The following is a 26,298-nucleotide window of genomic DNA, read 5'->3' as shown; positions in this document are numbered from 1 at the left end:
AATCTCCAGAATCCAGAGAGAGAGCTGACCCAGATCACTGTTAGCAGAACCAGAGACCCAGACCAGACCAGAGTCCAGTCTAAAACCTGACCAGATCCGTGGCAATGCCCATTTAATTCAAGAATATAGTGTGAGTACCTAGTAGAACTGTGCAGAACCAATCTCTTAGTTAAAATAATATAATTCAATCCTATTTTAATCTAAGTAGAACTGTCTCCTGACTGTCACCTGTCATTTGTAAAGCTGTCACCTGTCATTTTCTAGTTGCAAGCTGCACTTGTCTTTTTGAACTTTAAAATTTCAAATCTGAAAAACGACCTTTATTTAATCGCTCATATCTCCGTGACCGTTTGTGCTAGAGACTTGCAGTAACTTGCCTCAGAAAGCTTAGAGCTTAGAATCGTGGCTTTCCTACGAACCTAGAACCGCATTCCTACCCCCTATAGTTTTGCCGTAATCGCGAAAGACGCACCCGCGAATTTTACAGCGATTTGAAAATTTCTTCACGTGTAAAAATCTGCTGCTGCTTGCCTTCCATTTGCCAGAAATTCGTTTAACCTGCTAGTTACTCCTAGATCCTTGCTGAAGTGAGCCTGGGCTAATATTAACTAGATACCACTCACCCTGAACCTCTAGAGGGAATTAAAAGCATTTTAGCATATTTTTCACTTCATTGCCAGCACATATAAAAGCATTTTGGGCCTGTGTTTAAAACTCCGATCTGTAATCTAAGCTTGCTGGGGTGAACTGAATTACAGTTGATTGCATTTCTAAGAACTGTGTGCTTTCCTTCCATTTCCTTGCATTGCATAAAAGGGGGGAGGGAATTGCCAGAGAAAAGTGATTACATTGTTTTGTTGAAATCATATTAAGTATTTTCTGTACTGCATTTTCATTCCACCTTGCATCCATTTGAAACCATAAAGTATTGTTGCTATCTTATCCATCCTATAACCACTCATCATTGATTATAAAGAAGTGTGCTAGTGCCAGACTATCCATTATCGATTACATATCAGATTAAGTGTGATATCCAATTATTAATTTATTATAAAGTGTGATATATATCTATATTGTTTAAATTCTCAAATAAACCTTTTAACTTGCAAAACAGAACTACTTCTTGGCTCAGTGGGGTCAGGGGGATTCCAATAGAGGGGTGTTATATAGGGGTAGTCATCCAGAACGCATGAACTGGACATAAAGATATATCAATAAGGGTTTCCATTCAGTATCCCAGACTAGGCATTGACTTAGCTGTAGTGTTGAATTGAATCCTCTTACATGCATTACACACACATGCATGGGCACTCACCGGACAATGCATCATAATCGGGTAGTTCTCCCACACCTTGGATCTGTTCCTCTGTGATGAAGGCCCCAGCAACAGACTCATGTTCAGTGAGTTCGTTGTCCTCTTGTGGAGACCCACCGCCAGTCACCAGAGTAGCGTCATGATTTGAGGCCAGCTTGTTCTTTGCTCTGCGTTTCAGGTCATTCCACCGCTTGTAGCAATCCTCAGCTGTGCGCCTCACAAATCCAAGGGCACTTATGCGGTCCGTGATGGTCTGCCAGTGTGCTCTATGTTGACCAGGTGTGGTCTTGCACCCTGCAGTCACCACCATTTCGCGGCTATGTGCTGACACATAGGCCACAAGTGCATCAAGTTCCGGATCATTAAAGCTAGGCTTCCTTGAGGTACCGGAGTGTGTAGCCGTGTCTGGGGTCTCAGTCTGTCATGCCAAAGCACCCTTCTTTAAAGGTGGAGCAGAGCCAGAGTGGCTTACGCCGCTCTGGTCAGTAGAGGCAGAATCACTGGTGGACTGGGTAGTAGGAGTGTGGGAATGCACAATGACCATAGGTCTTGATGCAGGCATTGGTTGCAGGGTAATGTTGGCAGGGGGAACGTCAGTTTGATGGACCTGGACTGACACTGTCCTGGCTGGGAGAGTCAGAGCTGGGGCGGATGGAGCTGCAGCTGCCCCTGCAGCCTCCCCACCCTGCATACTTGGGGCAGCAGATGACATAGCTGCCCCAGATCCACGTGGCTTGGTGACAACAACTTTCACTGTCACACGTGGCCTAGACTTGCTGACCTGGAAGTCAGCCAGGGAGTCATCCTGTGCCAGGTCAGGTGCCACAATGGGCTGGTCCAACAGGGGCTGAGCTGGGATGGTGTCAGCCACGTTTCCCTCAACCATGGGGGGCATGGGTGTCACTGATTGTTCCTCCACACATGGGGGTATAGGGGCACCCTGCAAATCCCAGCCACGTCCCCTACCACGCCCACCACGCCCACCTTTTGAAGGTTGGCCACCTTTGCCTCCCTTACCGCTTGGTCGCCTCCCAACCATGGCACTGATGTTGTTGTGCGTATGGGAGTTGCAGTAAACTATTGTCCTGGGCAATTGGGGGTCAAAGGGGTAGGATACTAGATGGAATTCGTACCCTAGTGCTCTAACAAGGCTGTCTGTGACCCCTGGGGGAAGATGACGGGTCACGCAACGCATAGGCAGCCCAAAATCAAAAATTAACGTGCGTGAAAAAATGAACCCGCACTACGCTGTGGCACCCAGAAACACAAAACTAAGCGTACGCGTAATACACGCAGCCTACAATTACCTCTGAAGGGGAACGCGACACACGGGGCAAGCACAGTTGCTAAGTATGTGCGGAACTCACCGTCTGCCTGGAAAAAGAATGTGAAAAATACGCGCGTGTGCGCGTTGGCAACACCCCCGCCAAAAGAAGAATTGTACGCTGTCTGAGGAGACAGGACAAAAGGAGAAGTGAACTCTGTTTGAGGAAACAGGCCCAACAAAAATTCAGAAAAGAGCTGTCAGAGGTAACAGGGAGTACGAACTAGAAACGCTGTGAAGTAATCGCGTGTGAACCGACAAGAAGTACAGATTTCACCCACTCGCTCTCCACGAAAAGCACGTACAAGGAAATGGTGTCCTACACGTTTTTTTTTAACTGGCCCACACGTACACGTCAGATACGCGTGTATGCGGGCGCTTTCCTCCAATTACACGCGATGACACTCGGACGTGCAGTTTTTCCACGTGTGCTCTGTCATCACGTGCTATGAGGGAAACGCCCGTGCGCGTAATGTAAATTACGCGCTTACGCGCTAAGGGCCTTTGGTCCAATGAAATCGCGTGCGTGTGCTGATGCGCTTACGCGCCAAGGCCCTTTCCTCGAATTACACGCTGATGTGCAATTTTTTCACGTGCCAAATCACTCCGTATCAAGCTGGCCACGCGAAAACACACAGAAGACCACGCTCCTGCCCAGAAGGACGAATTACTGCCCCCCAGAGCCCCGAGCACGCTCCCACCTGCCATCTGCTGCTGCCTGACTGCCTGCTGCCCACGTGCCCTGCTATTTGCTGCCTGCACGTCAGCCAGGGGTGTAGTTGCTGTGACCACCCCTGCTGGAACCGAAGACTCCCGACTGGGATTCCATCACTCCACAGCCGAGCCCCAGGACCCAGTTGCCCATCCACTCCTGCCTCTGGGGTTGCCATGTCCAGCACAACACCATCTGGCAGCACTGGCAACCCCCAGCCAGAGAGGCAGAGGGCCACCAGCTTCACTGCCACCGAAGTTGGTGTCCTGGTGGAGCAAGTCCTGGGGCAGCATGATGCCCTCTTTGGAAGTTTGCATGCCGACAATGAAGGACGGACCAGGATCTGGATGGACATTGTGACTTCCATCAACGCGGAGGGAGTGGCAGTCCGCAACTTACATTATGTCAAGAAGCGCTGGGAGGACTTCAGGTCCAGGACCCTCAACAAGGCCCGGTGCCTCGCTAAGGCAGCGGATGCCAAGGGGTGCCGGGGCCAGCTGTTGAACCATCAAATGAGGGTCCTGGAACGCATATGCCCAGCGCTCTACATCTAGATCCTTGAGAGGCAAACCTGTCTGGAGTCGAGCGGTAAGTGTACATGCATGTTGATATACGCTGTGCGTGTCGTGGTGTGCCAGTAGTGTGCAGGTTGCACATGTGTTTATGTAGGGCCATGTAGGGATGTGTATGAACATGGGCGTGAGGCTGCCACATGGGAGTCCTTTCAGTTGTGAGACACATTGATGGTGTATGTGTTGGTAAGCATGCTGGGCAAATGCAGGTGTGGGAGCACACATGTTTGAATTTCTATGTGTGTACATTGGCATGGTTGTGGCATGGATGGTGGTTCATAATGCATGTATCTGCACTGTGTACATGTGCATGTATGTGTATCTGACAAGTGTGCAACTGTGATGCAACATGGATGCACGTGACACTGATATGTAGAAGGATGAATGGCAGATGTGACATGTATGGCGATCTCATCACTGCAACAGTTGGAGGAGATGTAGACATGCATGTAAGTGTGGTGGCGTGTGTGCATGTCTAGTGCACTCCTTGTGTTTCATGTGATGTCAGGCTCACCTTTGGCTGTTCATGCTGTTGACTGTGTATGGATGGTGCTGCCTGGTGCAATATTGCTGTTGAAATGTTCATGTGTGTGAGTTAAAATGACATGTGTCTCATGGAGTGTGATGCTGTGTCTGAAGTTAAACATTGCCACTCATGTGCAACTGTCATGTGTGTATCAGTCCATTGTACAGAGCCCTAATGCCTGTGTTTTATCTCTCCCTGTCTGCAGCGTCAACTGAAGAAGAGGGCGGAGAGGGTGCTGTGGAGCACAGCGCCAGGGATCGTACCGCCAGCCGGAGACGCAAGGCCCGGCTCCCCTCCCAGATTGTCATCTCGTCGGGGAGTGAGGAGTCTGGTGCCGCGTCCCAGGCCGCAGCTGCCGAGGGTAGGTCCAAGAGGCGGAGGTTGGAGGTGGACTCCTCGGCAGCAGAAGGGGCAGCTGAGACCCCACAGGGTCCGACAGAGGAAGATGGCATGGAGTCATCCAGGTTGGTGGGGGGTTCGGTGGAGGAGGAGGCCGTGGAAGGGACACACACGGGGTCTGGAGGTGGGGATTCCACTGGTGCTAGTGGTGCAGTGCAGGACCAGGGACAGGAGGCAGCACAGGCCACCGCAGAGGTGCCTGTGTGCAATCCTGTCCCTGATCCTGTCACTGCATCATCTGGCACCAGCAGGGATGCCTACATCCAGACCCATTTTCAGGGAGGGAATTAGCGTACAACAACTGGCCTTCCTCTCCCTGCGGACGTGGCTATCCGGGACCGTGTTGAGCCTGTCCTGGCCGGGATAGCGTTGCGTCAACGGGGCATGCGAGGTGACGTGCAGTTTTTTCGTGAAGAGACTGCACGTCATCTCGGGTGCCTCTTTGACCGCGTTGACCTGCTGGGAAGGGTCACCAGTGCTGGATTCCTCCGTGTGCTGGACCTCCTTGCGACCCCCTCCTCGCCTGAACCCCCTACGCGCCAGTCGTCCTCCATGCCATCTTCCCACCCATGTATCACCGGTTACCCTGTGGAGCTGCCTCTGACCCTGCGGCCAGGCTGGTGGAGGGCACATCCCTGCCACACTCGGGAGTCGGACGTCCAGCAGGGTTGGCCACCTCAACAACTGCACCCCAGCCGGAGGAGGATGTGTAGGCAGCAAGAGCCAGGGCACAGGCAGAGGCACAGTAGCAGCAGCAACAAGGTGGGAGCCATCATGGCTCGCGGCTTTCGACATAGGAGGGGCGGGCATCGGCCAGAGGGCAGGAGGACCCAGGACTGGAAGTGTCTTCCGTGTGGCAGCGGTTAGGCCATGCTATAGATGCGGAGCGGCAGTGGCAGAAGAGGCACGACTCACGATGGTCAGGGTGGAGAACTCCATGTGGAGGGCCCTGAGGCGGGCCGAGTGCCTCGAGGCAATTCGCAGGGAGTTGGAGGAGAACATGTCGTCGTCCCTGCCAACCCTCGGGGCCATGGAAGAGGACTGCCTCCAGGACATTGAGCAGGAGTTCGATGATGCCCTGGCCCGGGACATCCGAAAGTGAGCTGTCGGACTAGGCCGCTGCCCTTGTAAATACTTTTTAGAGTTAGGTTTCCTTTTCGTTTTCCTTTTATTTGTGGTCAATGGACAATGCCACACAAATTTGTATATAGTTATATTTTTAGGTAGTTTGTTAGGTAGGTTTCATTTGTTTGGTTGGGATCATCATGGACCCTTTACATCCTCGGACAATGGATTGTATATAGTTTCATCATGTATTCATTTTTTTTTTTGCATTATGGACATGGAGCAATGGATTTATTTTTTCCGGACAGTGGATTGTAAATAGTTGGACTATGGATTGATTTATCTTTTTTTTTATTATGAACATGAAGCAATGGAGGTTTTTTTTTACATTTCCTTTGGATTTGCGTTGTTGGAGGGTGACTTTGGACTGTTTTTCTTTCTAATTATTTTGTTTTGGTTATCATTTTCATTCAATCATCTTTTTCACATGCTTTTCATTTCATGTTTCATATTTTGGTATGGTTTCATTTCATTTTTGATTTTATGTACATAATACATTTTCATTTTTTAGTTCCATGTGTGGGATTCGCTCATTGGGTTGATGCATGTGAAAATGTGGGTTTACACAAGCAATGCCAACCAGTGTATGTGTGTGACGGACATGTGTTGATGTACATAGTTGACTTTTGGTTTGTGTCATGAGATCGGCATTTCACTGCTGGGGGGTGGGAGTACAGGGGGACATGAGTGGGGGCCTGCTGGCAGGTGCCCCTCAGTGCTGGGGGTGGGGGTGCAGGGTGACATGAGTGGGCCATGAATGTGGGCCTGCTGGTAGGTGCCCCTCAGTGCTGGGGGGTGGGTGTGCAAGGGGACATGAGTGGGGGCCTGCTGGCAGGTGTCCCTCAGTGCTGGGGGGTGGGGGTGCAGGGGGAGATGAGTGGGACATGAGTGGGGGCCTGCTGGCAGGTTCCCCACAGTGCTGGGGGGTGGGGGTGCAGGGGGACATGAGTGGGGGCCTGCTGGCAGGTGCCCCACAGTGCTGGGGGGTGGGGGGTGCAGGGGGACGTGAGTGGGGGCCTGCTGGCAGGTGCCCCACAGTGCTGGGGGTGGGGGAGCAGGGGGACATGAGTGGGACATGAGTGTGGGCCTGCTGGCAGGTGCCCCTCAGTGCTGGGGGGTGCAGGACTCCTGCCAGCAGGCCCCCACTCATGTCCCCCTGCTCCCCCACCCCCAGCACTGTGGGGCACCTGCCAGCAGGCCACCACTCATGTCCCACTCATGTCCCCCTGCACCCCCCCCTCAGCAGTGCAGGGCACCTGCCAGCAGGCCCCCACTCATGTCCCTTTGCACCCCCACCCCCCAGCAGTGCAGGGCACCAGCCAGCAGGCCCCCACTCATGCCCCCCCTGAACCCCCACCCCCAGCAGTGCAGGGCACCTGCCAGTAGGCCCCCACTCATGTCCCCCTGCACCCCCACCCCCCAGCAGTGCAGGGCACCTGCCAGCAGGCCCCCACTCATGTCCCCCTGCACCTCCACCCCCAGCAGTGCAGGGCACCTGCCAGCAGGCCCCCACTCATGTCCCACTCATGTCCCCCTGCACCCTCACCCCCAGCAGTGCAGGGCACCTGCCAGCAGGCCCCCACTCATGTCCCCCTGCACCCCCACCCCTCAGCAGTGCAGGGCACCTGCCAGCAGGCTCCCACTCATGTCCCCTTGAACCACCACCCCCAGCAGTGCAGGGCACATGCCAGCAGGCCCCCACTCATGTCCCACTCATGTCTCCCTGCACCCCCACCCCCAGCAGTGCAGGGCACCTGCCAGCAGGCCCCCACTCATGTCCCCCTGCACCCCCACCCCCCAGCAGTGCAGGGCACCTGCCAGCAGGCCCCCATTCATGTCCCACTCATGTCCCCCTGCACCCCCACCCCCCAGCAGTGCAGGGCACCTGCCAGCAGGCCCCCACTCATGTCCCACTCATGTCCCCCTGCCCCCAGATCATGACGATCCTCAATCATGGCCCTTATGGCCAACCTCCCCAGCCCAAAGACCCAACCAAGTATTGCATCCACCCACATAGAAAAGGTAATTACATGATACAACCCCAATGGCAAGTATGTAAATGAACACATGTCCGTCACACACACACAATGGGTGCAAGTGAATGTGAAAACCCATATCATCACATGCATGAAACCAATGAGATAATACCACACATCGAAGTATGAAGAAAAAACTGTATTAAACACAACATGAATGTAAGCTAAATCCAACACACAACAAAGGGAATAATAAAAGAAAAGCTGCATGTCCATGAAAGAATAAAAACAAGAAATCATAATCCAAAGAAATCCAAAAGAAATGGTGTCCAAAGTCACAGTCCAACAAAGCAAATCCAAGGGAAAAAAGAAAGTGAAAACCATTGCTCCATGGTGAAAATAAAAAAAAGAGAACAATCCAATGGTGAACTATGTACATGTGAACAATCCAGGGTCCATGAGCCCAACTGATGAAATGAAACCTATCAAAAATACTACCTAATAAAAAATACTACCTAATAAAAAATATACAAAATATACAAAAATGTGGTGGATTGTCCAAGCACAACCAAAATAAAGAAAAAACAAAAGGAAACCTAACACTATCTAACTATATACAATGGTGGTGGGCAAGTCCAGCGGCTCACTCTGTGGTGTCCCGGGCCAGGGCATCATCGAACTCCATGTCTATTTGCCGGAGGATGAGCCTTCTGTCCTGGCCCCGAGGTCTCGCAGGGAGGCACTCATGGCCTGTTCCAACTCCCTGCGAGTTGCCTCGAATCACTCTGCCCGCCTCAAAGCCCGACGCATGGAGAACTCCGCCGTGACCATGGTGAGTCGCGCCTCTTCCGCCCGCCGCCGCTCCGCACCTATCTGCTGGCCCAACCGGTGCCACACGGAAGACACTCCCATTCCTGGGTCCTCCTGCCCTCTGGCCGATGCCTGCCCCTCCGATGTTGATGGCCCCGAGCCATCATTGCTCCCACCTAGAGCCTGCTCCTCCTGCTGCTGTCCATGTGCCGTGTCTGCACATCCTCCATCAGTTGGTCTCCAGTTATGGTGTCCACCCCTGCCGGGCCGCCAACTCCCGACTGTGGCAGGGATGTGAGCTCCACCAAGCTGGCTGTGTTGGTCCACAGGGGGCCCTGGTGGAATCTGGGCCAGAAGACGGTGTGGAGAACGACTGGCGCATAGTCTCCACAGAGGAGGAGAGTTCCGCCAGAGTGCGCGACACATGTAGGAACCCACCAACCAGGACGGAGCCCATACGTTCGTGGGACCCCTCCTCCACAGGTAGTGGAGAGGCAGATGACATGGCACTCTCCCCTACCTGCGGACGGGCCTGGGACGGGGCCTCCCTGCTGGTGCATGGTGGTGCAGTCACACGGTCAGGGACAGCGACATGCACAGGCCCCTCCACGGTGACCGGTGCTGCCTCCTGACCCTGGCACTGGACTGCACCACTTGCACCAGTGGTACTACCCCCACCAGGCCCCATGTGCGGCTCAGTAGCGGGCTCCTCCTCCTCTGTGGAGACCACCAACCTGGATGTCTCCACACCGTCTTCCGCCATTGGAAGCCCCTGTGGGGGCTCACCCGGCCCTTCCGTCACAGCCGTTGTGGGAGACGCAGCACCAGCCCCCTCGCTCCTGGATGATGGTATTTCCTGGGAGGGTGGCTGGGCCTTGCGTCGCCGGCCAGTGGAGGCATCCCCGCCACTTGGCTCCACAGCACCGTCTCCGCCCTCTTCTTTACTTGACGCTGCGTAGAGGGAAACATAGAACACAAGCATCAGGGTACAGTACAAAATACCCTAGACAGGAAGCAATAACACATGAGTGGCACTGTCAAATGTCACTTCCATCCTGTCATTCCACAACACATGGGTGAATGCACACTACACACATGCAGAAACAGTCCTGGCGTCTGCAATCAACATCAACATCCATGTAGAAGGGCCCCTGTAAACCAAGATGTTGCCTTCAAAGTCACATGCATCCATGGCGTTTCAAAGTCACACACACACTTCTCAGGCACACACATGTGCACCATACATGTACATGACATCAGCACCCATTCCTCACCCCCCCCTTCATGTCCAGGAACAGAGACAGCCATGCTTTCATGTCTGCATTCCGCATAGAGCTCCCCATGTTGCATTAAAACACATGCACCAACCATGTGGTTCACACATAACTGGTCTCACATGCATGACCATGATATCCCTGCACACACACATCCATACATGGCCTATGTCACACATACAGGCAAGCATCAGACTACCAGCACACTGCAACATGCCCTATCTCACACAGCAATGCTTGGCCACTTACTGCTGAACTCCAGACGGGTCTGCCTCCGAAGGATCTGGGCGTGGAGCGCTGGGCCTACGCGTTCCAGGACCCTCATCTGGATGTTACTCATGCGTGCCCGGCCTCCCTCCGCGAGGCGCCGGGCCTTGTGGAGGGTCCTGGACGTGAAGTCCTCCCAGCGCTTCTTGACGTGCTTGATGTTGCGGGTTGCCACCTCCTCCGCGTTGATGGCAACCACTATGTCGTTCCAGATCCTCTCCCGTCCTTCCTTGTTGGCGCGTGATGTTCCGAAGAGGGCATCATAATGCCCCAGGACATGCTCCACTAGGACACCAACTTCGGTGGCAGTGAAGCTGGTGGCCCTCTGCCTCTCTGGCTGGGGGTTGCCAGTTTTGCCAGATGGAGATGTGCCCGACATGGCAACCCCAGAGGCAGGAGTGGGTGGGCAACTGGGTCCTGGGGCTGGGCTGTGGAGCGAAGGTATCCCAGTCGGGAGTCTTCTGTTCCAGCAGGGGTGGACACAGCAACTGGACCCCTGCAGATGGCTGATGTGCAGACACCAAATAGCAGAGCACGTGGGCAGCAGACAGTCAGGCAGCAGCAGATGGCAGGTGAGAGCGTGCTAGGGGCTCTGGGGTGCAGGAAAATGGCCTTCAGGGCAGGAGCGTGGTCTTCCGTGTGTGTATGCGGGGCCAGCTTGATACGGAGCAATTTGGCACGTGAAAAAATTGCACGTCAGCATGTAATTCGAGGAAAGGCCCTTAGCGCGTAAGCGGGTCAGCACACGTACGCGATTTCATTGGACCAAAGGCCCTTAGCGCGTAAGCGTGTCTGTGACGTATCGCGCACGGACGTTCCCCTTTCGCGTGTAAAACTTCACGCGAACCCCAGGAATACACGTACCCCACTCACACAGGCTCTTTCGCGTGTGAAACTTCCCGCGCACCCCCGTAATACATGTACCCTGCGCCAATCGCATGTGAAACTTCCCGCGAACCCCAGTAATACACGTACCCCACTCGCACAGGGTCTATCGCGTGTGAAACTTCCTGCGAACCCCAGTTATACACATACCCCACTCGCACAGGCCCTTTTACGTGTGAAACTTCCCGCGCACCCCGTAATACAGGTACCCTGCTCCAATCGCGTGTGAAACTTCCCGCGAACCCCAATTATACACGTACCCCACTCGCACAGGCCCTTTCACGTGTGAAACTTCCCACGAACCCCGTAATACAGGTACCCTGCTCCAATCGCGTGTGAAACTTCCCGCGAACCCCAGTAATACACGTACCCCGCTCGCACAGGCCCTTTCGCGTGTGAAACTTCCCACGAACCCTGTAATACATGTACCCTGCTCCAATCGCATTTGTAACTTCACGCAAACCCCAGTTATACACGTACTCCACTCGCACAGGCCCTTTCGCGTGTGAAACTTCACGCGAACCCCAGTAATACACGTTCCCCGCTTGCCGTTTGCTGTTTGGCAGCCCTGTAAACTGGTCCAGGGTTAGCGCAGCCCTTTGCGCTGGATTGGGGATTTTGATGGCTTTTCCTTGCGCGAGGGCGTTCTTGGGGGCGTAACTGGCGCTGCTGCAGGGTCGCTGCACCACTCTGCGCCACGGCTGGTTTCGGAGGCTAAAATCCATGAATATGCTGTGCGTGGAAATCGATTTTAGCGCACACGGCTGGTGCAGACATTCGCACGCAGACACTGTGCGCCAGCCACGTGCGCCACTTGTGCGCCAAATTCTATGAATTACCCCCTTGATCTATTGCCAGGAACTCATAACACGCAAGATGGTATCCGAGCTCATCTGAATACTGCCTGACTTGTCAACATACTAATAAGACAATGGGCCTCATTACAAGGTTGCCGGTCCAGTAACAACAGTACTGGTAAACTTGCCCGTTGGTTGTTACCGGACCGGCAAACTACGAGGTCTGCTCACCGGTGTCTGTCAGCCCGGCAGGTCTGACCTGCCGGGTGCAACAGCACCCGTGAGCTGACCTACACGTTAGTACCGGCACCGTTATTAATGGCGCTGGTGCTACCGGCCTCCCCATTCCCATTGAGCCCTATGGGGCTCGAATGGAAATGGGGGGCGCATTTTTTACTGGTGCCCGGGAATGGGCAATTACTGGGTCCGCCAAGGATGTAATGACCAGGTAATTGCCCATTCCCGGGCGCCGGTAAAAAACGACTCTGGCGGCAGCCGTGCCGGTAATTACCGGCACGGCTACATCCATAGTCGTAATGAGGCCCAATAACTGTTAATAATGATTTCTTTTGTGCAATTTTATGATTGTTTCAGACCCGTTTAAGAAGTGAAGGGATACGGCGTACAGCAGAAGTCATACTGTTTTTAAAAAGAGCTAATACTCCCTACGGGGTACTAACTGTAGCCAATTCTCTAGCTTGATTATGGTCTAAACATAGTACATAGAGTCAAAAACGTTGTTAAAGGGACGTTATGGTTAAGTTGCGCTACTGAAAATCTATCAAATTCAGTGAAAAAACGTTGTTAAAGGGATGTTATGGTTCAGTTGCCCTAATAAAAACATATCAAATTCAGTGAAAAATGTTTGTCAAAGGGATGTTATAGTTACTTTGCACTAATAACAACCTATCCATATTATGGTTACAAGTAAAACCTAAAAACCCCAGAAATGTGCCAGTTATGGTAAGGTAAGCAACCATAACTCGCGCCACCACCGTTCACTGCTAAGACTACCACCCATGACATCTAAGATGACATCACAAACTCCAATTCCCCTGTATATGTCTCCATTTCTGCTACCCATTCCCTTTCTTAATTGTGTATATTTATGTGCGTAAATAAAGTGCCATGTGTATACCTGTTGCTGTGTGTGTGTGTTTTCTTTTTTAAAAGCCCTGTTAGGAGTCCACGGAGTGTGAGACTATCCGGGATGTCCCCAATTAACCAAAATGCAGGTGTCCTACGGGCACCGCTCCGGTCCGCATGCCCGCAAAATTGTGACACACTTTTGATTAGTTTGGGGAGCCCACCCCTGTCCAGCGGACCCTTGGGTACATGCGTATCTCATCCCCTGGTACCTGCGAACACCCACCTTGTCCGGCATGTACGAAAAAAGTGGTGACATACTTTGATTAGTTCGGGGAGCCCACCCATGTCTGGCGGATACCTGGGCATATACGCATCTCATCCCCTGGGTCCTACGAACACCGCACCCGTTCGATACTGTCCCCCGCATGTGTGTCACACTTTTAATTAGTTCGGGGAGCCCAACCCTGTCCGTTGGACACCTATGCACATGCGCACAACTGATCCTGTGCAATAGGTGTCCTGCTGACAGCTGTCCCATTCGCAAACGTCTGCAAAGTCACCATGTGAACGCACCCACGCTGAGCGTGCGTCCTTATTCAGGAACAGGGTCCCGGCCCACGGACACCAAGAAAGTGCTTTTTTTGAGCAATCCAAGGTGTTTTACTGTGAAACCTCACCCTTGAAGAGGTCCCAGACTATACCCCTGGTGGTTTGGATACATTTTGACCCCTTTGTTCGAGGAACGCTCCCAAGCACCCCTATATAAGGCCACAGCCCACAGGTGCTACTCATTCTGTTTTTGGATTTCCCAGACAGAGCAATGCTTGCCATTGAGCACTTCCTGTCATTGGCATTTCATTGCTGCATTACTTGCATTGCTATTAGTTATAGCTCACCAGGACTAATGCTGCATGTTGCTGTTTAGATACTTGTCACTTTGCTGTGTTCCTGCTGTTCCTGGTTCAAGACTACTTTGGTGATGGCATCCAAGGCTGCTCTTGCTGCTACTGCCTCTGCCTCAGCAGCACCCCCGACCCTCACCATCATCACCACCACCACCTTTCCAAGGGCCTGGGGAGAGGAACAGGTGTGGTGATGTAGAGAGGGATCAAGAAGAGGATGAGGTAATGGAAATCCCCACTACCACCGGCCAGCATGAGTCTTGGGTGTGGAGGCTGTTTACCACCTTTGGGGGGTAGCCAAGGCTTATGCAGACAAGTTGAAATACACTGAGTACCACATGGTGCCCAGTCACGGGAAACCTGGGCTGTCCAGCTACGGCCAAAATGCTGAGATGCACTTGCACACCAAGTTATTAATGACATTCAAAGAGAAATACGTTATAATGTTCAAAAAGATAATTTAGTCAAAATTTTGAGGTGCAGGGGAGAAAGACTCAGCCTTGGTATCTAAGCTGGAGTATAGTAGCGAACACAAAGGAATCCAAATCTTGGAAAACTGCGTCCCCTGCACACTGTCAATGAGGCAATAAGCCTAAATGTTACTAAATGTTGGACTAATTTTTTTGTAGATTGAAGTGAAAGAATTGTTGAAATACTTATGCCCCTGATGAAGAGAAAATGAATCTCGAAACGCGTTGGGCCAACCTGAAAATAATAAAAAAGGAGAAGATTTCTCTTAACCTAAACCAACAGAATTGTTGAATGTCATTTTTTGAAAATATTGAATTTATTAACACTGTCACTCTACATTTGTTTACACGGTATATGTGGATAAATATATAAAAAAAGCCTTTTCTAAATTATCCAGACCTGTTATTACATCTCTTTAGGCTTATTGCCTCATTGACAGTGTGCAGGGGACGCAGTTTTCCAAGATTTGGATTCCTTTGTGTTCGCCTCTGTCCAGCTACGGCACCACCTCCATGCGGCGACACTTGAGGTCCAACCACAAGGCGGCAGTTCAGAGGGTCATCCCCTTTGAACAAGGCAGTAGGTTGAGTTCCTCTACAGCATCCTCTGTATCTGCTCCTGTCACCACAAGGGACACTCCTGTGGGGCAGCAGATCCCTGAACCAGCCTTGCAGGTCATACACAACGCAGCAGACCCTTATCTTTCAAGGGACACTGTATTGTGCATGTACTGCAACGTGGTACTCTGCAGGGGGGAGCAATTCTGAAGTGCTTTCGAGGCTTCGGTTCCGGAAGCATGAGAAAGAGTGCCAACTACTTAAGTGAGGCCAGCCCAACATCTTCCTCTCTCCACCTGCCCCTTCTTATCCCTGTGGTTGGTGCCCCTTCTCTGCCCTCCCTGCCTTTCCTTGTGTTTCGTGTATAAAAACACCAAATAAAATACAAAACAACAACCCCACCCCAAAAAGGCTCTTTTCAGAGCCACCTTTCACAGTTTAAAAATCGAAGTTTCAATGAAATGGTGCAAGCCTGTGCGCATCCTGTGAAGACCACAGACAGTCTGCAGACTTTAAAAAAATGTAGGGGGGTGGTGCCATCAAAAACATTGCACTCTTCTCTGCGAGAAAGTGGTGGCTCTGAAAAGAGCCTTTTGTGGTGTTTATTTGTTTTTGGAAAAGTTGAAGTGGCCAACACCTACTGGAAAAAAGCTTGCTATAGTTGCAAAAAGGGCTGCAATGCATTTTGGATATTTCGCAGAAAAATCTGATTGCCAGCATCAGTAAGATGGATTCCACCTCTCCAAAACATTTACATATATATCTCCATCCACCAACACCCTGACTTTCTGCAGCTCAGCCATCTTCGCTACACACAGCCTCTGTCCCAACAAAACACAACCTCAACACCTGATTGGCTAATCCCCACAGTAAACTCCCATTTCCATGCCAGGCATGCTGAGAAGCCCCAGATGTGGCACTCCCTGTCAGCGTACTACCGCTATGTCCGTGGACCGCGTAACACAGGGGCAGCCCTTCTTCCCTTTCCACTTCACGCTCTGCACCACTCCCTCATTGGATACTGTTAAGCAGTCACACAACCATCCACCAATCACATCCAAGAACTGTACATCTAACTGTGTGATAACAGTTCAGCACTTTAGATCTACTGTTCAACACACTGAGTACAAGTCTCCTGTGATTGCAAAGTACCCCCAGCAGAAAATACTGTAACATTCTCCAAGATTTCTGCTTCCAGATTCTCCACATCTGCATCCATCAACACAAAATACAGGTATGCATATATTTTGTAGAGAACATTTGCAACTATTTTACAAATGTATATGAACAGGGTACCTGCCACTTACCTTGCATGACCTACTCAATAAGCATGCTGTCATTTCTCCCATCTCCTACCATCAATTGGCACTTACAATGCTGTGTGCATTCAAAGTTTTCTATTACCAACTTTACCCATTGTAATGTGCAAACTGTTATTCTCTTCATTCCTTCTGCCATTTTTACAACCACCCCCCCCACTAACACATCTGCTATAAAATGCCTAGAATGCACACAGAAAAGGAAAACTGCATGTATCTTACCAAAGCATAGCAAGAACATAGATTGCATGCATATGAACAGGGTGCCTGATGCTAACCTTGCATAACCTACTAAATAATCATACTGTCATTTCTCCCATCTCCTACCATCAATTGGCACTTACAATGCTGTGTGCATTCAAAGTTTTCTTTTACCAACTTTACCCATTGTAATGTGCAAACTGTTATTCTCTTCATTCCTTCTGCCATTTTTACAACCACCCCCCCCTAACACATCTGCTATAAAATGCCTAGAATGCACACAGAAAAGGAAAACTGCATGTATCTTACCAAAGCATAGCAAGAACATAGATTGCATGCATATGAACAGGGTGCCTGATGCTAACCTTGCATAACCTACTAAATAATCATACTGTCATTTGTCCCATCTCCTAACATCAAGTGGCACTTACAATGATGTGTGCTTACAAACTTTTCTTTTAATGCCCACTTGCATAACTGTTTCACACTTCATATTTCCATTTTATCACTACTCTCTCTGATGTATTTGTAAATGAAAAAAAAAGAAAACCACATTGGAAACATTTTTACAGCAATTTGAAGTGGCAGGTCCTATGTGAAATGCCCAGAATGCACACAGAAAAGGGAAACTGCATGTATGTTGGCAAAGCATGGCAAGTACATACTTTGCACAATTGACAGAATGCACCAATGCTTGAAAACCAAAGACATGCATGTGTACATTGTGAACAGTGCCAATTGTAAATGTGGATAAATAAATCAAACAACAGAAAGGATTTCTGCACTCATGTAGCAAGCATCTATGTGCGAGAAAGTTAATGGAATTCCACACACACAAAATTCTCCTTTCCAATCTGTACATCTTTCTGAGCCTTTTTCTCACCCTACTGCAAGTTGCACGAATCCATTTCCAAACTAAATAGTGCAACAGCAACACACACACTTGCAAAAGTGCACCTCATAGGAGACACTTATAAATACACCACTGCCCCCATAGCAACGATGCTGATGCTCCCAAGTCCCCATTCATATGCAAAGCTGTGCAATTTCACACACACACTAACTCTTCCTGCCAATAAATCCTTCTACAATTTTAAATAATGTGTTCTCCAAGTGCAATTACTGTGCCATTAACACACATATGTACTAACTTCCTTCTTTCGCAATTGTAGTGAAGACCACTCTCCTGAAAGCCAGTGGTGTCTCAAGTGGAAAATAGAACCCAGAAGAAACTTACTCTTCACATCCAACAAAGTAAGTGCAATACTGTTGTAGTGTTCTGCCTGTTACTCAGACAGTGCAGTGTTCTTGTATTGTAGGCTACACGATTGTATCAACCCAACAGCATTTGCTTAACTCTTACTCATTGCACCTCAACAGGTACACACTTTGTATTGTCATCTGAACACCAGTATAGTAACACACAGATACCAGTACAGCCGTCCCATCCTGAAGTAACAGCCCATTCCACAATCACACCTCTACACGTATGCCTACCCTCATATTCAGACACTCATGCACAGCGCACACATATACATTGCACAACCTCCAAACCCATACTTTCCTTTTTTCTCCAACAGACACTAAAGAATGCCTACCAAAAAGCAACTCCATAGAAAGCAATGCAGAAACAGAACAGATCAAACTAAAAGCATACAAAATAGCTATCCGCCTCTAGCAGAATTTGTACAAAAAGTTCAAACAAAACAGCTAATACAGTCACTAAGCAAAACTGAAGCAGCTAACAGGAAAGAAACCGTGACTCCTCTTTCAAAATGTAAGAATAAAAATAAATGTATAAAGAAGATTGCAACTACCACTAGTGCTAACACTGCACTTACAAATGTTAATGCATCCACAAGTAAGCATTCCAAAAAATTAATTTTACAAAAAATGTTTCACCACAGAGTCCTTCACAACCTTAGAAAAAACATTGGAGAAATCACGCTCAACCCTTAAAACTTCCCACAGAAAACTGATCCTGGAAGCTCTAACAGACAGTGCAATGCTCATCAAAAGGAAATTCTTTATGTTGCACCCAAAACTCTAGTAGCTGGTCACAATCACCACAGCATAACACAGCAGTGCACCCAACAATCAGTACACTGGCCACAACCCACACACATAAGCTAGCCACCTAGGGCCCTGTCCACTTCTATACATACAGTATTCCAGTATGTGCAACGAGGCAGCACACTCTTGAGTCCAATAAGCCAGCCACCTGAGGCACTGTCCACTTTTCTACACATACCATTTAAAGTACTTCAATCTGTGGACACACTCTTGAACTCCTCACCTCCAGCCATGCACCCAAGACTCTAGTAGCTGGTCACAATAACCACAGCATAACACAGCCATGCACCCAACAATATGTACACTGGCCACAACCAACACACATAAACCAGCCACCTGAGACCATGTCCACTTCTATACATACAGTATTCCGGTACGTGCAACCAGTCAGCACACTCTCCAGTCCAATAAAACAGCCGTCTGAGGCCCTGTCCACTTTTCTACACATACCATTACAGTACTTCATTCTGTGGACACACTCTTGAACTCTTCTGTGCACCGCCTCCAGCCATTTATCCAAGACTCTAGTAGCTGGCCACAATCACCACAGCATAATACAGCCATGCACCTAACAATCTATACACTGCCATTCTTTTGCCACATAAGCCAAGCACCTGAGGCCATGTCCACTTCTATACACATAGTATTCCACTACATACAACCAGTCAGCACACTTTCAATCCAATAAGCCAGCCACCTAAGGCCCTGTACACTTTTCTAAACATACTCTTCAAAACTACATAGGCCTCCAACAATAGAAACAGCAAGTATACAATTATTGGTGTCATACTTCTTTGTAATCTGCAAATTGCATTCTGTACACATATTTGTGCAATCCATATACCAGTATCACAATGTTGAGTGCATGGCTATATTATACTGCGCTGGTTGTGGCCAGGGCCGAGACTCTTGGGTGTATGGCCTATGGCCTACAGCCTCAGGCCATGCACCCAAGGCTCTAGGCCCTGGGCACAACTACCACAGCATAATACAGCCATGCATGCAAAAAATCTGGCCACTTACCACAACCCACAAACATAACACAGCCACCTGAGGCCTTGTCCAATTTTCTACACATACCATTACAGTACTTCAACCAGTGGACACACTCTTCGACTCTTAAGTGCATCGCCTCTGGCCATACACCCAAACTATACTAGCTGGCCACAATTACCTCCCACTGCATACAGTATCATACACCCAAGAATCTCAAGACAGTCCAACAAACCACCTGAATCACACCCTGTCCACTTTTGTAAACATACTATTACTCTACTTGCACCCAGTGGACACACTCTTGGGTACATGGCCTCCAGCCATACACCCATGAGTCCAGTAACTTTACAGTACTTCAACCAGTGAGCACACTCTTGGACTCTTGAGTGCAACGCCTCAGGCCATGCACCCAAAACTATAGTAGCTGGCCACAATTACGTCCCACTGCATACAGTATCATGCACACAGGGAACTCGAGACAGTCCAACAAACCACCAGACACACACCCTGTCCACATTTGCACACATACTATCACACTACTTACAGCCAGTGGGCAGACTCTTGGGTACATGGTCTCCAGCCATACGAGTCTAGTAGCTGGTCACAATCTCCACAGCATACAGCCATGCACCCAACAAACTATACACTGCCATAACCAACACACATAAGTAACCTCCTGAGGCCCTGTCCACTTCTGTACACATAGTATTCCAGTACGTACAACCAGTCAGCACACTCTTCAATCCAATAAACCAGGCATCTAAGCCCTGTACATGTTTTGAGACATACTATATCACAACTGCATAGGCCCTCAACAATACAAACAGTAAGTCTACAATTATTGGTGTCATACTTCTTTGTAATCTGCAAATTGCATTCTGCACACATATTTGTGAAACCCACATACCAGTATCACAATGTTTAGTGCAAGACTATATTGTACTGCAGTGGTTGTGGCCAGGGCCCAGACTCTTGGGTGCATGGTCTTCGGTCTCCGGCCATGCACCCAAGACTCTAGGCCCTGGCCACAACCACCACAGCATAATACAACCATGCATGCAAACATCTGCCCACTTACCACAACCCACAAACATAACACAGCCACCTGAGGCCCTATCCACTTCAGTTCACATACTATTACAGTACTTCCAGCTAATGGACAGTCTATTTCATGCATGGTCTCTGCACCCAAGACTCTACTAACTGCACGCAACCAATACATCATAATACAGTAAACTACCGAATGAATCTGCCAGGTGGCCACAACCCAAACAAATAAGGCATCCACTTGAGACCCTGTCCACTTCTGTACACATAGTATGCCAGTACGTGCAACCAGTCAGCACACTCTTGAGTCCAATAAGCCTGCTGCCTGAGGCACTGTCCACATTTCTACACATACCATTACAGTACTGCAACTAGTGGGCACACTCTTGGACTCTTGAGTGCATAGCATCCGGCCATGCACCCCAGACTCTAGTAGCTGGTCACAATCACCACAGCATAACACAGCCATGCACCCAGCAATATGTACACTAGCCACAATCCACACACATAAGCCAGTCACCTGAGGCCCTGTCCACTTTTCTACACATACCATTACAGTACTTCAACCAGTGGACACACTCTTGGACTCCTAAGTGTATCACCTCCAGCCATACATCCAAAACTATAGTAGCTAGCCACAATTATTTCCCACTGCATACAGTATCATACACCCACAAATCTCGAGACAGTCCAACAAACCATCTGACACACACCCTGTCCACTTTTTTATACATACTATTACACTACTTACAGCCAGTGGACAGACTATTGGGTGCATGGCCTCCAGCCATACACCCAAAAGTCTAGTAGCTGGTCTCAATCACCACAGCATAATACAGCCATGCACCCAACAATCTATACACTGCCATCACCCACCCACATAAGATAACCACCAGAGTCCCTGTCAATTTCTGTACACATAGTATTCCAGTGAGCAAACAATTATTGGTGTCATACTTCTTTGTAATCTGCAAATTACATTCTATACACATATTTGTGCAATCCATATACCAGTATCACAATGTTGAGTGCATGGCTGTATTATGCTGCGGTGGTTGTGGCCAGGCCCTAGACTCTTGGGTGTATGGTCTATGGCCTCTGGCCATGCATGCAATAGTCTAGGGCCTGGCCACAACCACTGCAGTATAATACAGTCATGCCTACAAACCTCTCCCACTGACCACAACCAACACCCATAACACACCCGCCTGAGGCCCTATCCACTTCAATTGAGATACTGTTACAGTACTTCCAGACACTAGACAGGCTCTTGGGTGCTTACCCAAAACTCTACCAACTGCCCAAAACCAATACAGTATAATACAGTGAAGTACCGTAAAATCTGCCCAGTGGCCACAACCCAGACACATGACTCATCCACCTAAACCCCTTTCCACTTCACTTCACAGAATATAACATTACTCCCACCCACTGCACAGACTATGATACACCCAAGAAACGCAGGGCAGTCCAACAAGCCACCTGCCACACACCCTATCCACTTCTATACACATACTATTACACTACTTACAGCCAGTGGTCACACTTGAGTGCACCCAATACTCCAATAGCTGACCACAATTACCACAACATAATACAGCCTACACAAACATCCTCATATAATCTGCATTCCACTCCCCTACCCTAATGAGGCCTGCCTGTAGTCAACACAAAAGCTGCTGGCCCGACAGCCTACCCACGAACTCCCGCGAACTGCCGCAGAACACAGTCTTCTTCCACCTCAACAAATACATCATATGAACCATCTTTTACTCCCCCACCCTTTGCAGCCCCTCAACCCTCAACCCAACGCCAGACAGCCCAAAACATGTTTTCCAGCGCTGTTCTCTGCCGCACTGTCTGCGAATATCCGCGGATACAACATGGCGGGTGTTTCGGAAAAATGTGACGCATATCACGCTTCCCTCCTGCAATCAGCGGGTGCGTCGATGTCCGCGGACACCACGTCACCCCCTGGGCCAATCGGAGACCGGTCCGCAGAGCGAACAAGGAAATGGGTCCGTGGAGCAGAGCCAGATAGCACTAATTTTTTGGACCTACATTTTGCCTGTTTGGAAGCATGCTTTCGGAAACCAAGCTACTGCTCCTGCCGCAAATATGGTGAAAATCCGTCCAGCGGTTCGGGCTGTTGGCGTGAGCAAAGATTTTCTCCATTCAGTCAATGGAAAAAAAATGGTCACAAAACCTCATCAAACTTAGCAAACAATTCAGAGCGGCCCTTATACTTTTTTTGCAAAGTTTGGTAAGGATTCGTCCAGATGGAGCCAAGTTATGAGCCACCCACAAACTGCTCTTCCCATGAGTTGAGCAACTTAACCATAACTACACGTCCGCTACCGCAGGTAGTGTAATACACAGGGCAGCAAATTCATCATAGGTTTGAATAACAGGACTATACAAGTCCTTTTTATAATATCAATGTTATTTGCATCATTTTAAACTGATAAAAGTGCTTCTTTATGGAAATGTATTATTTCCGAATAAAGATTTATGATGATATTTCCTTATGTATATGTAAAATATGTTTAAATTCTTTCAAAAAGAAAGATTGCATGCAGACGCTGGAAAGACACGGAATAGAGATTAAGCCCCTTGGACGTCGGTTTGCTGCTTAGGACATTGTGCAAGTAATGGTTTGCGAGTACATTTATTCTGGTATACAACCTAAATCTGACTAACGTGATTCAAGCAACTAACAGTAGGCTAGGAAATGTGTTCCGTTTATTTTATTAGAGTTGAGGAAAGTGCCTTACCTCACTCATCAGTGAGTCCAAGTCATCTTTATTCGGTATTGGTTCAGCTCCTGGGGAATCTTCAATAACCTGGAACACAGAGAAATTCCAATGACTGTACTTCTAACAATTTACCATCCCATCTGGGCATGTGCGTTGCTTCACTACACACAGACACACAGACACACACGCACGTGTGCACACACACTCACTTACTCACTCTGATTAGGGCATTGTCTCGAGTACTGTATTTTCGTTCTCAATTCACAAAGCCCTACCTGCTTGATAGTGATGGAGTGAGACCAATGCACAGAGTCAGACATCTCTCACTGCACTGCTAATGTACTTTTGTGTTCTACTGCATGGCATCATTCGTTGCACACCCTCCAATAAACTACATAGTGATAGTGTCCTCCACATTTAATGATGTCTTTCACACAGAACAGTCTTCTTCCTCAGAAAACGATTGCAAAGGAGACCATCACTGCACATCGACCAATCATTACACACCCCTACATCGCCACATTTCTCAAGTGCAAATTCTTCTTTTCTACTCCCCTTACCAAAAAGACTATATTTAATGTACGACCACCCTTGCGATAAGCTGAGCTTTATTGTATGCCTCCCAAGTAGCATAGGGCTCGACCTCTCACCACCAAATCAGACTACTTATGGCAATGTGTCCACTAATGTCATATGCCAATGCTTTCCTGACAGAACTCTGCCCACATACAGACAGGTACTAATTAGAAGAACATGCCTCTGGCCACCACTGGCAGTCTTCAAAAGACATTCTAAAACATTCCACCAGCATAGAGAGTCCCTTTCAAGGCCCTGGCCTCACCATGATGCAGCACGCCTTTTATAGAACCAATCCCCTGATGTGGACTCCATCTATCACGGTGCACAGAGCTTAATGTGGCATTGGATTATCAAGCTTCCACTGATCACAATGGTGCACCGATTCCTGCGCAGAACTCGTCCCTCATGCCCCTCATTTTGCCACTGCTCTCCACTGCATACAGACCATTTTAAAGCATTGGCCCCTCGTGCCATCACTGTACATCCTTGTGCACAGAGCCACACATTGGCTGCCTCATCTCCACCACTAACCAAGGTGCACAGTGCCTTCAAAGGCAATGCCCCCTCATGCCTCCTCACCACAATGCACAGACCCTTCTATGAAACAAGTCCTTCAAGCCATTCCATTTCATTGCTCAATATGATATGAAAAGCCTCCTTCGGTGCTACAGCTCATACCAACACTGTGATGAATTGCCATCTGGAACGGGTGTGGAGGCCCTGGAATTTTTGTTTTATATAATTAATAAAACGATGCAAATAATTTCATCTCTGAAAGGGTAATTTGCTGATCTGATTCCCTGTTCATAAGCTGAATTCCAAAAACATAGAGTACACTTGTGCACTGCAGCATCAGTAGCTGCATTGAAGGGCCTGCCCTAACGTGGTACACAGCAGGTTCAGGTCACAGGTGCCTTCTTGAAAGCTGAATTGAGAGCCAAGGTCACTGCAGCACAGGGGTGGCATTTATGACATGGCACTACTGTTCCAAAATATTGTGATTACGAGTAGCCCATGATGGTGGCAGGGTAAGCTCTACTTTCAAGCCATGTCTTACTTATGGCATGGGACAGGAACCTGAATGACCATGCCTCTTCTTTGATGTCTTTGCGAGGGTAGGTCTCGCCCTCCCCCAGAAACAGTCAGTCAACAAGAAGCTGGCCTGGGCCCAGGAATCAAATGAGCACACCCATTTGAAAGGAGTAGCCTCACACCAGGGGCTGCATTCTAAAGGGACCATTGATCCTATTGAGAAGGGAAGGGGGCGGGTTGGTGTAGACAGGCAGAGCTCTGTACAGTTAGGGGAATGTTCCACCATCTTGTTTCTCTCTGCCTCTTCTTCCTGTCCCCTCCACTTACTTTAGCACAATGTCCTTTGGGTGTGATGTCAGAAGGGTAAACTCAGTTTCTTTCAAGAACTGGGATTAGACCTCTAAAGCAGGCTAACTTTAGTTCAATCACCTGCCTTTAAAAGATCTCACAATACTTCTCTGACTTCAACACTTAAAGCAGATTTAGATTTAGAAAATTTAGTTAAGCCCGCTGCGGTGACAAGGGCACCGTTGTCTACTGTTTCCTGCTGAGCCCGTACCTGGTGCCTGGAGCCTGGTGCTTTAACTCCTGATCTGCAATCCTGAGCTGCACTGGAATAGACTTTGTTCCCCCTGTCAACATTGCGCTCCGAATCGCGTAACACTGTGTTCATTCACAGCAGTTGAAGCGAGCGCTGCATTCGTGACTGAAGTCACGTGATTTGACTGACACCCTGCCTCCAGGAAGCAGGCTCAAAACCCTGCCTCGGCTGCCCTTGCAGCGTTAAGCCCGCCGCGGTGACAAGGGCGCCGTTGTCTGCTGTTTCCCGCTGTTTATGCTGAGTACACAGTAAGTGACCTAACGCATAACATACTTATTTTTAATTTTCTCCTACACTTATTCTTCCAACACAATGGATGGCAATAAACCCAGAACACGTCTTCAAGAGAAGCTAGAAGAAACTGTAGCAAATGTTATAAAACACACCTTAGATGTGAATCTGCATCCTAATGTCCAAAAGACCCAAGTAACACAATTGACAAAACAAGATCCATCAGCACTACACAACAAGGAGATGAGAAACCTAAAAAAGAGACTGAAATAGGACAGAGTGAACCTCCAAACTACCCCTCCTTACACAACCTGACTCAAAACCCTGGTTGTCCCCTACAAAACCCTAATTTCAAAAAAGGAAACTCCACCCCCCCCCTCACTCCTATGTACAAAGACCCACTGGCCAAGCTTGCTGATGCACAACCAAGTAACTCACCATGTGTATCCACTCACGCAAATA

The 26,298-nt window shown here is 49.1% G+C and overlaps 1 protein-coding gene across 4 annotated transcripts in view; it reads right to left on the bottom strand.

The window, feature by feature from the left end:
- Positions 1-26,298, bottom strand: part of LOC138491614 (nuclear body protein SP140-like) — a 3,009,150-nt gene that overhangs the window by 74,400 nt on the left and 2,908,452 nt on the right. For all 4 annotated transcript variants that reach the window (XM_069618235.1, XM_069618234.1, XM_069618232.1 and 1 more), the window contains one exon: positions 23,412-23,480. In XM_069618235.1, coding sequence (XP_069474336.1) covers positions 23,412-23,480 — 69 coding nt within the window. The remainder of the gene's footprint in view (positions 1-23,411; positions 23,481-26,298) is intronic.

Source organism: Ambystoma mexicanum, chromosome 10 (assembly GCF_040938575.1).
Source record: "Ambystoma mexicanum isolate Mex_15411 chromosome 10, UKY_AmexF1_1, whole genome shotgun sequence".
In the NCBI taxonomy this organism is placed as follows: domain Eukaryota; kingdom Metazoa; phylum Chordata; class Amphibia; order Caudata; family Ambystomatidae; genus Ambystoma; species Ambystoma mexicanum.
This window is presented reverse-complemented; position numbering and strand designations above follow the sequence as displayed.